General features: G+C 24.3%; 1 protein-coding gene across 1 annotated transcript in view; it reads left to right on the forward strand.

Annotated features, from left to right (window-relative positions):
• Positions 1-14,516, forward strand: part of LOC100211013 (zinc transporter 7) — a 64,371-nt gene that overhangs the window by 15,359 nt on the left and 34,496 nt on the right. Inside the window, exon 7 of the mRNA XM_065801361.1 lies at positions 12,068-12,145. Coding sequence (XP_065657433.1) covers positions 12,068-12,145 — 78 coding nt within the window. The remainder of the gene's footprint in view (positions 1-12,067; positions 12,146-14,516) is intronic.

The raw sequence follows: 14,516 nt of genomic DNA on the forward strand, positions 1-14,516 counted from the left end.
TGCATACATTAACTAAGGGTTTTAATACCATCTACATATAAAAGATATTTAAAGCTAAAAGTATTGTACATATATATATATTATATATATATATATAAATTTTTCAAATCAAATAAAAAAATTTTCAAATCCAGTATTATTCTATTATATAAAGCACATTTATGGGTTGTCAGCGGATATTTTCAAAAAAAGTTGTTTTTAGCACCACCCTACATAAATATATATATATATATATATATATATATATATATATATATATATATAATATATATATATATATATATATATATATATATATCAGGCTTGGACAGGAATGGCGTGCGGTCGAACGCTATTGCTGACCACACAGATGGGTTTTTTTTTGTTGACAGCTTGACCACGACTCTTTAGATGTTTAGATGATTTAAACATTTCAGAAACAGTTTAGCTCAGCATTTTTAAGTCTTTTTTTTAAGTTCTAAAACTACGGAAAAAATAAAAAAACTGAAAAAGAAAAAAGTTCCTCACAAAAAAGAATATATATAAGCTTTAGAATTCAAAAAACTCAAGCTCGAGGCAAAATTAACTTTTTGCTATGTTTTTAATTGTGCTTGAAATAAATACTTCAAAACTTATCTCTTAAAATGTTTTATTAAAGTTGCGTAAAACGCTTTAACAAATTACTTCTAATGATTGTTTAATACATAAACAAATTTTATTTAAATTGTTGTTTATTTAAAATGTGAAATTAAATTATTGAAATAAAAAATATATAATATTTTTAAATAATGTGAACATTTTTTTTGGAAAAAGTCACAAAAAATAATTTATTTTAAATAATAACATCGTCTTTTTAAAGTAGTAATTTTTAAGCATTTCATTAGTCGAGTTTAAAAAAAAGAAGCTTTTAAACAATTATTTGTAAAAATAGAAACAAAAAAATAAAGTAATTAAATCATTTTGTTGCAACGGGAAGGTTTTAATTTAACTTATTCATAATTTAAAGTATTTAAAAAAAGTAATCTTATGAAAGATTTTTAGAAAGACATGGAAAAATAGTTTCAAATGTTTAATTTTATTATAAAAAATGCATGCCCACTAAAAAAATGTACATATTTAATTTACACAAAATGCATTTATTTTAAACGATCATTATAATTAACATTTAAATACTTCACGTAAAATAAAAATGTTAGAAAAGATCAACGGTTAATTGTTATTCATGACGCAGTGATTATTTATTGCATTTAAATTGTTTAAAATTAAAACAGCCGTGGTCAAATTATAAAGAAAAGAACTTATTAGTGTGGTCAGTTATAGAGTGTGATTGCACATCCTTCCTGTCCAAGCCATATATATATATATATTATGTTAGTGTATTCTACAAATAAAATGCCTAATGTTCTTAAAAAACAGAGGAATAATAAATTAGTAAAATCATCTAATTTTTCTTCAACAACTTGTTTCACCATCAGTAGGTTCATCAACTTCCTGAAGAGCCTACTGATGGAGAAACAAGTTATTGAAGAAAATTTGTTAAGGGTTTTTACTAATTTGTACATACATACATACATATATATATAAGGGTTTTTACTAATTTGTACATACATACATACATATATATATATATATATATATATATATATATATATATATATATATATATATATATATATATATATATATATATATATATATATATATATATATATATATATATATATATATATATATATATATATATATATATATATATATATATATATATATATATATATATATATATATATATATATATATATATATATATATATATATATATATATATATATATATATATATATATATATATATATATATATATATATATATATATATATATATATATATATATATATATATATATATATATATATATATATATATATATATATATATATATATATATATATATATATATATATATATATATATATATATATATATATATATATATATATATATATATATATATATATAATATATATATATATATATATATATATATATATATATATATATATATATATATATATATATATAATATATATATATATATATATATATATATATATATATATATATATATATATATATATATATATATATATATATATATATATATATATATATATATATATATATATATATATATATATATATATATATATATATATATATATATATATATATATATAGATTATATATATATATATATATATATATATATATATATATATATATATATATATATATATATATATATATATATATATATATATATATATATATATATATATATATATATATATATATATATATATATATATATATATATATATATATATATATATATATATATATATATATATATATATATATATATATATATAACGGGTGATGACAAAAAAATGAGACTGCATTCCATTTAAATTTGCATGTACTAATACCATTAGCTGTATATATATTTTGTATGTATTTTATTGCAAATTTATTCTAGTTTTAAATAATAAAAAAGTAATTAAAGTTCAACGATTTAAAATGAAAATAAACAAATCTAAGCAAAAGCTTCTTCGTGAACGTGTCTATGGATTTTACATGGAAAATAAGCAAAATGGTAAATAATATACTTATTGTCATTTTAAAGCAGAAAAAATACCAAAAGCAACCATATACCGTATAATTGAATGCGCAGAAAATGGAATCATAACTCAAAGAGTTAAAGGAAGTGGTGGAGTTGCAAAAAAAAAGACAAAAAAGACATTACCAAGCTGAAGACCATGTTTGACCACAAGGATGGCGTCTCACAAAGACAAGCAGCTAGAAAATTTGTGTGCGATCAGTCTTTTATATGCAAAACATTGAAGAAACACACAGATATTAAATGCAAAAAAAACAAAGATTCCATTAAGAACAGAGTCACAAAAACGCAAAATAAGAACCAGATGCAGTCGATTATACGAAAAATATAAAAATCATGATTGGATAATTGATGATGAATCTTATTTCACTTTGAAGCATAGCACCATTAACGGAAACCAAAATTTCTACTCAAGTAACACTGCTTTGACACCACCAAGCGTAAAATATGATCCAGTTGAAAAATATGAGCAAAAAGTGTTGGTCTGGATTTGCGTTTCGGCTAAAGGTATTTCTATACCTTTTTTTGTACCTTCTAAGCAATCACTCAAGCAAGAGTTACACCTAAGCGAGTCCATCAAAAAAAGACTTGTTTCTTTCATCAAAGCAAATCATCAAGACGACAATTACATGTTCTGGCCTGACCTAACAACATCACATTACGCAAAAACTGTAGTGAAGTATTTCAGACAAAAATAACATCAATTTTGTTGAAAAGGAAGACAACCCTCCCAACGTACCTGAATGCAGGCCTATTGAGGACTTTTGGTCTCAGTTGTAAGGAGAAGTATACAAGCAGAAACTATTGATCAACTTTGCAATATAATTATTGATCGACTTTACTGCCATACAACGCCTTATGGGATTGGTAAAAGGTCGAATCGATAATATTCGTAGAAATGGAGTAATAGAAGATGATTAAATATATGTTTTGAAAGCTCAAAAAAATTCTCTACTTAATACATTTTTAATTTTAAAATGTAGCAGCACTCCGCTGCGAGTCAAGCTATAAGATAGTCGATGTAGCAACACTCTACACATGTTTTACAGTTAAAAAATAAAAATAATCAGAATGTTTTTATTTTAAAAAAATAAAATGAAAATAAAAAAAAATATATATATGTATATATATATATATATATATATATATATTATATATATATATATATATATATATGAAATGAGATCATATTGATATAAGAATATAGAGGGACCTTGTGCTCAATAATTTGTTTGTGATCTATTTGAAAAAATAGAGCATATTAAATTTTAGAAAGAAAAAAAAGGAAGATATTTGCGGGTCAGGGCAATAACATCCGTTTTTGCCATGTATAATAACATCCGTGAAACAACATCCGAAATTTCATAGATGTATAATAACATCCGAGAAATAACATCCCAAAATTCATTGATGTATAATAACATCCGAGAAGTAACATCCCAAATTTCATTGATGTATAATAACATCCATGCAACTACATCTGTAGATTTTAACCAGATGTAGTTACACATTTCATTTTTCTCGAATGTAACTACATCCGAGAAAAAAAAGAATTAAAAATGCATTATTTTAACCAGATGTAGTTACACAGCTGATTTTTTTCGGATGTAACTACATCCGGAAAATTATTTATTTAATAATACATTATTTTAACTGGATGTAGTTACACATCTGATTTTTTTCGGATGTAACTACATCCGGAAAAAAAAACTATAATAATACATTATTTTAACCAGATGTAGTTACGAATTTAATTTTTTTCGGATGTAACTAGATCCGGATTTTTTTAAATAATGCATTATTTTAACCAGATGTAGTTACACAACTGATTTTTTTCGGATGTAACTACACCCGGGAAAAAAGTAATTTAAAAATGCATTATTTTAACCAGATGTAGTTACACATCTGATTTTTTTCAGATGTAACTACGTCTGCAAATTTATTTCATTTTATTTTTTATTTCATTTTTAATAATGGATTATTTTAGGCGGATGTAGTTACACATCGAGAAAAAATCCCGGATGTAGTTACATCTTTCTAAAGATGTTATTATGCATCAATGAAATTTGGGATGTTATTTCTCGGATGTTAATTCAGTAAAGAAAAAAAGCGGATGTTCATACACAAAAATTTACGGATGTTATTTCACTACTCTGCAGATGTTTTTGGACAGATGTAGTAATCTTTTCCCATATTTGCCTCTCTTTTTTCTAAGATTTCTGAAAGTTCAGGCAGAGTATTTCTGTTTTCTGGAATTTTTAATTTTTCAATACTGAAAAACTGCAATTAATCTGGGGGTAGCTATTTCATTTCTATGCCATTATTCATTTTTGTCTCTGCTAAATGATGCTGTTAAATTCCAAGATATTATTATTTGTCACAAATATTTTCAGTCACACTATTTATTAGAACAAGTAAACATACTTTATTTTTACACAAAAGGTAGAAAAAAAACACATTAGTTTTCTTGCAACAAACAGTTTATAAGCTGTTGTAACTGTTTATAATGCGTTGACAAAAAATGTATAAATAGAACTATTATTTTATCAAAGTTCTTTTTATCACTCAACACTCCTCAAACTGTTGTTAAACATTTTTTCATAATTTTTTTTAATTTTAATTACTAAATTTGAGAAATAAAAATGAAAAAAAAATCAATTTTGAATGCTTTTTTGATCCATAAATCAAAAAATGCACTTAAATTGATGAAATATGAAGGAAAAATGCCTTAAAATTATGAATCTAAAAAGGTAAAAAAAATGATTTGTTATTTTTATGTATTAGTTTAAAGAAATGCTTTCTTCTTACATTCACACCAATTAGTTTATCTTATTTAGATGTCTTAAATATATATTTGTTGTCTTAATGATATCAGAGACATGTAAAGGTCTTTAGAAATGATGTTGAAACTTTAAATAACAAGGAAAAAATCATATTTTGACACTGTAGCATTGAGTTATCAAATTTAACTATAATGTGTGAAGGATATTCTACAACATATTTGAAAATGTATGTGGAAGAAAGCTTTTTGTCATTCATTCAATGCGCATTTAAAGAAAATGACTTGTAATAAGCTGTATGATTTGAATTTTGTATTATGTATAATTTTTTAATTTATACTTTCATAAAAATAGCAAAACAAAGTTTAATACAATGACAAGCTTTTTACAGTTCAATATATTTATTTTAGTTATTTTACTTTGTTTTAAAAAATAAATATAAATAATAATAATAATAATAATATAAATAATCAATAGTTGAAAAGAGGTGTAGTATAGACATAATCTGCAAATTTAAAAAGCGACAAGATTTATTTCAGTCTGATATTTATATATATATCGTACACCCAGATCAAGGGTGCCACAAGTTATGCCAAAAATTATGGATATTGAGTTATGAATGTCATTTGATAGTATGTTATGTGTTGTACATGGTGACAAAATACCACAAGTCTAAAGCGAATGTTTACAAAATGACAGATACAAATGGCACTCTTAGTTGGAAAAAATATTAAAAACTTAAAACTTCAACCCTGATTTGCTCAGTTTGACAGTTTTTGACTTGTGGCACCCTTGATCTGGGTGTAATATATATATATATATATATATATATATATATATATATATATATATATATATATATATATATATATATATATATATATATATATATATATATATATATATATATATATATATATATATATATATATATATATATATATATATATATATATATATATATATATACAGGGTGTTAGCCAGCCTGATGGCATCACGTATAACACGATATTCACAATTGTTTCAAAATTCCCAAAGTTTCATAAGATCACAGTTAAAAAAAATAAAAATCAGTCTTAAAGTGTCGCGCTAGACATTTAAAAAATGCAATTAGTATGTGCGACAAAGAAATTTATTAAGTTGGTTGATTTTTTTTAAAGTGTAAAAAGTGTTGTCATTAACAAGCAGGATTATTCATTCAAAAGTTAAAGTATCTTTTTTTTTTTAAATTTTTAATTGATGTCAGTTAATCTCCTGTTAAGAGAATTTTATGCCAAAAATTATGGATATTGAGTTATGAATGTCATTTGATAGTATGTTATGTGTTGTACATGGTGACAAAATACCACAAGTCTAAAGCGAATGTTTACAAAATGACAGATACAAATGGCACTCTTAGTTGGAAAAAATATTAAAAACTTAAAACTTCAACCCTGATTTGCTCAGTTTGACAGTTTTTGACTTGTGGCACCCTTGATCTGGGTGTAATATATATATATATATATATATATATATATATATATATAATATATATATATATATAATATATATATATATATATATATATATAATATATATTATATATATATACAGGGTGTTAGCCAGTCTGATGGCATCACGTATAACACGATATTCACAATTGTTTCAAAATTCCCAAAGTTTCATAAGATCACAGTTAAAAAAAAATAAAAATCAGTCTTAAAGTGTCGCGCTAGACATTTAAAAAATGCAATTAGTATGTGCGACAAAGAAATTTATTAAGTTGGTTGATTTTTTTTAAAGTGTAAAAAGTGTTGTCATTAACAAGCAGGATTATTCATTCAAAAGTTAAAGTATCTTTTTTTTTTTAAATTTTTAATTGATGTCAGTTAATCTCCTGTTAAGAGAATTTTATGCCAAAAATTATGGATATTGAGTTATGAATGTCATTTGATAGTATGTTATGTGTTGTACATGGTGACAAAATACCACAAGTCTAAAGCGAATGTTTACAAAATGACAGATACAAATGGCACTCTTAGTTGGAAAAAATATTAAAAACTTAAAACTTCAACCCTGATTTGCTCAGTTTGACAGTTTTTGACTTGTGGCACCCTTGATCTGGGTGTAATATATATATATATATATATATATATATATATATATATATATATATATATATATTATATATATATATATATATATATATATATATATATATATATATACAGGGTGTTAGCCAGTCTGATGGCATCACGTATAACACGATATTCACAATTGTTTCAAAATTCCCAAAGTTTCATAAGATCACAGTTAAAAAAAATAAAAATCAGTCTTAAAGTGTCGCGCTAGACATTTAAAAAATGCAATTAGTATGTGCGACAAAGAAATTTATTAAGTTGGTTGATTTTTTTTAAAGTGTAAAAAGTGTTGTCATTAACAAGCAGGATTATTCATTCAAAAGTTAAAGTATCTTTTTTTTTTTAAATTTTTAATTGATGTCAGTTAATCTCCTGTTAAGATTTTACAATATGTTTAATAAATTATTTTTTTAATTTATTCTTATTATTCAAAAATTTTTTATTTACATTTTTACTGTTTATCTTAAGAATGTTACAAGGATCTTTGCATAATAATAAATATTATACTTTAAAATAAGTTAATAATGTTTTTTTATTAAAAGAGTTAAAAATACTTTCGGTAAAATAAATTAGCTGGTAAAATAAACCATAAATAAACAACAACAACAAAATCAAAAATAAAACTTGCACTTAAGCGTATTATTCATGTTAAATTTGCGTAAAACATGAAAGAAAATAATTAAAAACTATTCTAATATTATTAATTATTAAACAATATTTATAAATACAAAAGTTAATTTTTTTTCATTTACAAATACTAAATTAACGTAAATTTTATATTTGTAAATTAAAAAAAAATAATTAATTTTTGTATTTAAGGGTATTTTTTAATTTAAATACCTAGTATATTGGATATTTAAATTTGCTGATAAAATTTAGTTGCTGCCCTCGTGTGGTGAAAGAATCTCACTCTGCCCTTTAAATGTCTTTGTGACTTATTTAAATTAACTAAAGCAGCATATTGCAACAAGGGTTCTTTTAACAAACATTCTATTTGAGGGAAATTGGCAAGCCAACTAAGTTTCTCAATTAAAAGTTATCGAGCTTTTGAAAACTTTCTAATTTAAAAGCTGTTGATTTAAATAAGTTTTTTAACTTTTAAATTTATTTAATAATAAAAGTTATAATATAAAATTAGATGAACAAAAATATGAATATCTATGTAAAAAAAGTTTAAAAATTTTATTTAAGTTTTTTAAAATTTTTAATTTTAAAATGCTAAAGTATTTGAAATCTTAAATATTCAAAATCTTTTCATATAATTAGGGTTGCCAGACGCCTGGCTTTTACAGAGAAAAATACCTGTAAAAATAATTTTTTTTTCTGTGTTTTCCATCGTAAAAGCCCGTCATTTGGCAACGCAACATAATTTACAGTGTTTTTATCGACATTCATCAATTAAAAAGTTGTTTTAGCTATTTGAAAAATTACAAGAGGATCATGGAAATTGTCAAAAATATTTTGTTAAAAATTAAATACTATTTAGCTTTTTTTTTGTTTATAATTCAAAAAAGACAATATATGTTAACTAATCATTTAAACCTTCTAAAACTGTATTTAAAAGCAATCTACGCAATTATAATAGATCAAAGTTTCAATGAATAAATTTGATAATTTATTCATTAAAACTTTAATTGCAAATAATTGTCTTTTGTTCTTGTTTTTCTTTACCATATTAAGCAAAAAAGGGAAGCGATTTAAAAATGAAAACTTAAGAAAATTGCTGAGAATGAAACAAGTTGAATAGTTATAATTAAACATTTATAAAATAGAAAAATATACCTGCTATGAATATGACCCAGCCAAAATTTATTTGTATCTAAAAAATATCAAATTTATCTTCTTTTTGAAATGTTACAATACAATTTTGAAATGTTAAGATACAATTTTGAAAAAAAATTTTTTTTTTAGGCCACATAAAATTCCAATTTTGCAAAAACGCTGTATGAATTTTTTTCCTGGCCAACACCCTAATATATATATATATATATATATATATATATATATATATATATATATATATATATATATATATATATATATATATATATATATATATATATATATATATATATATATATATATATATATGTATATATATATATATGTTGTGTATTAATAAATTGTCAAACATATTAAATTTTAGATTGTAGATCAAATGACAAGCAAAATTGACCACTAAAATAATTATCATATACTTATAAATAGGTTGTTGAATCATTTAAGCAAGTTAAATGGTTTAACTGGTAAGTAATATTTAAAATAGCTAATAAATACATTTTTTCACTTAAAATCAATCAGTTGAGTTATGCAAAATGGCATCAAGAAAATTGCAATATTATTTTGAATTCTTCCTTTAACTGTTCTCATTTGTTAAGAAATGAACTGGTTGGAACCGTTCCAACTGTTGCAAGACTACCAATGCAGTTGATTGCAATATTATCATTACAAATTAAAGTAGCTTTAAAATTTCAGAAATACTAGAACTTCATAGTGACACCTCATACAATCGGAAATCTAATCAGAAAACAAAGTTATAGAGGTAAATTGATAGAATATTTGTGGTATACTTCAGATAGAAAAAAATAGCAACTAAGCATTTAGGCAACTTGAAAAGGAGCTATAATAAGTGGATAATTTAATAACAGAGAGAAACTATAATAAAATAACAGAAGAGACCCAAAATTTGCTCAACTTGTGTCAAATTGTCTAGCTGAAGTCAAATTCAAGACCAAAATAGATCTCACTTGGTACTAATTTTTATGAACTTTTTTCAATTTCATATTTATAAGCTGTAAAATTTTTTCTTCTTCTTTATATATATATTTTTTCTTCTTTATAAATATATATATATATATATATATATATATATATATATATATATATATATATATATATATATACATATATATATATATTTTTTATAAGAAGCTTTTTTTTTTTGTTCAATATAAAATAACTGCATTAAAAGTTAAATTGTTAATAGTATTATTTAAAAGTCAATCTTTTTTTCTGCATAAAATTATTTACTAACAAATATAGTGGTATTATGTGTGAATGTGCTCCCAACAAAAAAGTAAAGATTATTCTTTGCATTTTTTTATTTTTCTGTGTGTTTTTCTGTGTGTATTTAATAATGTTGAAATTTATGAATACCGTCAGTTTGGCCAAACATATATAATCAAAATATATGTAATCACTGATACATATACTTACAATAAATTTTGTTTTTGAGAGTTAATGCTAATGTTAAACCTATGACTCTCAATATGTCATTATAAGTGTGTGTGTATATATATATATATATATATATATATGTATATATATGTATATGTATATATATATATATATATATATATATATATATATATATATATATATATATACATATATATATATATATATATAATTTAAAGTATATCAAATATATCAAATCGGTTGCAAAATTAGCATCTGCTAAGGTTGCATCTCTTTATCGAGCTTGCCACTTTCTTACTCTGGATTCTATTCTCTATCTCTATAAATCTCAAATCCGGCCTTGTATGGAATACTGTTGCCATATCTGGGGCGGATCTTCTAATGATGCCCTTTCTCTTTTAGACAAGGTGCAAAAACGCACTGTAAACATAGTTGGACCTGCTCTTGCAGCCAACCTTCAACCATTATCACATCGTCGTATTGTTGCTTCTCTTTCTCTTTTCTACAAATACTATTATGGGCACTGCTCTAAAGAGCTAGCGTCTCTTGTGCCATCTACTAAAATTCATTCTCCTGTTACTCGTCTTTCAATTAAGTGTCATCCTTTTTCTGTGACTGTTCCTAAGTGCTCCAAAAACGCTTATACGTCTAGTTTTTTTCCTCGAACATCAGTTCTTTGGAATTCGCTTCCTTCATCTTGCTTTCCTGATTCATATAATTTGCAATCTTTTAAATCGTCCGTCAATCGTTATCTTGCTCTTCAATCTTCATCTTTTCTCTTACAGTAACTTCCAACTTTTATTAGTGGCTGCTTGCAGCCTTGTTGGAAGCGAAGATGTTTAAAAAAAAAAAAAAAAGTATTAAAATATATATATATATATATATGTATATATATATATATATATATATATATTATATATATATAATTTTAAGTATTATTATTATTATTATATATTGCTCTGTTTAGAAATTTATATATAACCAAAATAAATTTCCTAAATATTGAGCACTTTTAAACAAACAAGAGTTTTGAATTATTTTAATACAACACTAAATCAAACTATATATATATATCTATATATATATATATATATCTATATATATATATATATATATATATATATATATATATATATATATATATATATATACATTATATATATACATATATATAAATAATATATATATATATATATATATATAGAGAGAGAGAGAGAGAGAGAGAGAGAGAGAGAGAGAGAGAGAGAGAGAGAGAGAGAGAGAGAGAGAGAGAGAGAAATAGATAAATAAATATAATTATACATATTTAGGTGTGTTTCTTCATATATTGGCTGATACACTTGGAAGTGTTGGTGTAATTATATCATCGCTTTTAATAGAACATTTTGGTAAGTTATGTTTGTTAACCATTCAAATATTTAATTTAATTATTTGCAAGTTTAAAACCGAAAGGTTTTGGTTGGTTTCTTTTTTTTTTAAATTTTCTTTTTTATTTTCTAAATACTTTTTAATTTTAATTCTGAATACTGATTACTTTTTTTTGTGTGTTAAGATTTTCTAAAAATAAGTGTAATTATAAGTTTAATTTAAACTTTATTTTAAAACTACACTACATTAAATTTTATTTTAAAACTACAATTTTTTTTATATATTATTTTACATGAAAGATTTATGACAATAATATTTTGTACTGTGTCATAAAAAACAAAGGATTTTCAGAGTGATTGCAATTTTGCTGACATAAAGTGTAATATTTATATTTTATTATTTGACTTCAAATTAATCTGCAAATTATATAAAGAATAGTTATGTCTATCACAAAAATTTTTTACATTTTAAATGTTAAATATGTTAGTTTGGCATTATAATTTAGTTTGGCATTATAATTTAGTTTGGCATTATAATTTAGTTTGGCATGGTGTATCTGGTAACATCTTGAAGATTATTGAGTCCTTCCTTTCCAATCGTAGTATAAATGTTGTCCTCCATGGACAGCACTCTTCTTCATATCCTGTAACTTCAGGGGTTCCTCAAGGTTCTATCCTTGGCCCTATACTGTTTTTAATTTACATTAACAATCTAAGGTGGCATTGTTTGCTGATGATGCAACCTTTTATTCTTGTCATGATAAGAAGCCTAAACTCTCTGATTGCTTGGAGGGGGTATTTGAGCTTGAAAAGGATCTTACTTCAGCTTAAGCATGGGGCTCACAGTGGCTTGTGAACTTTAATTCAGATAAACTCAGTTTTTTTCAGCCAATCGTTACCACAAAAATTTAGACCAATATTTATGAATGGTAATGTATTATATGAGTCATCTACCATTCATCTTCTAGGATTAACTTTTATTACCGATCTTTCTTGGAAACCATATGTCAAATCCGTTGCAAAACAAGCATCTACTAAAGGTTGCATCTCTTTATCGAGCTCGACACTTTCTTACTCCGGATTCTGTTCTCTATAAATTCTCTCTATAAATCTCAAATTTCAAATATTCTGTCTATAAATGTAAAATCCAGCCTTGGATGAAAAACTGTTGCCATTTCTGGGGCGGATCTTCTAATGATGCCCTTTTTTTTTTAGATATGGTGCAAAAATGCACCTTGTCTAAAAGATAAAATTAAATGACTTATTCTTTTTATATACTTCACAACAATGTTCTGGTATCAGATTCAGCACTTAAATGTTTTTGATGTGGTGCCAAGATACTCTGCTATTAAAAATAGCAAAACTATTTTTGAAACAAAACTTTTCTGCTATATTCTAAAGGATTTAGAATAATTGAGTGAATCAACTTGTTTATTCAACTAATTAATTAACCTTATATATTTTGTAACTTTGTCATAAATTTTTTTTTTTTTTTTAAACATCTTAGCTTCCAACAAGGCTGCAAGCAACTACTAATTAAAGTTGGAAGTTACTGGAAGAGAAAAGATGAAGATTGTAGAGCAAGATAACGATTGACAGAGGACTTAAAGGATTGCAAATTATATGAACCAGGAAAGCAAGATGAAGGAAGCGAATTCCAAAGAGCTGATGTTCGAGGAAAAAAACTAGATGAATAAGAGTTTTTGTAGCACTTAGGAACAGTCACAGAAAAAGGATGAGACTTAATTGAATGACGAGTAACATAAGAATGAATTTTAGTAGATGGCACTAGAGACACTAGCTCTTTAGAGCAGTGCCCATTATAGTATTTGTAAAAAAGAGAGAGAAGCAACATTATGACGATGTGATAATGGTTGGCGGTTTAGCTGCAAGAGCAGGTCCAACTATGTTTACAATGCGTTTTTGCACCTTGTCTAAAGGAAGAAAGGGCATCATTAGAAGATCCGTCCCAGATATGGCAACAGTATTCCATACAAGGCCAGATTTGAGATTTATAGAGATAGAGAATAGAATCCAGAGTAAGAAAGTGTGGAGCTCGATAAAGAGATACAACCTTAGCAGATGCTAATTTATATGGTTTCCAAGAAAAATTGGAAGTAAGAGTTAATCCTAGAAGATGAAGAGTAGATGACTCATCAAGTACATCACCGTTCATAAATATAGGGAGATCTAAATTATTGCAATAACGATTGGTTGAAAAAAATTGAGTTTTATCTGTATTGAAGTTCACCAGCTACTGTGAGCCCCATGCTCTAGCAGCCGTGAGATCCTTTTCAAGCTCAAATACCCCCTCCAAGCAATCAGAGAGTGTTGGTTTCTTATCTCGACAAGAATAAATGGTAGTGTCATCAGCAAACAATGCCACCTTAGA

The sequence above is a fragment of the Hydra vulgaris genome, chromosome 07, assembly GCF_038396675.1.
Source record: "Hydra vulgaris chromosome 07, alternate assembly HydraT2T_AEP".
Lineage (NCBI taxonomy): Eukaryota > Metazoa > Cnidaria > Hydrozoa > Anthoathecata > Hydridae > Hydra > Hydra vulgaris.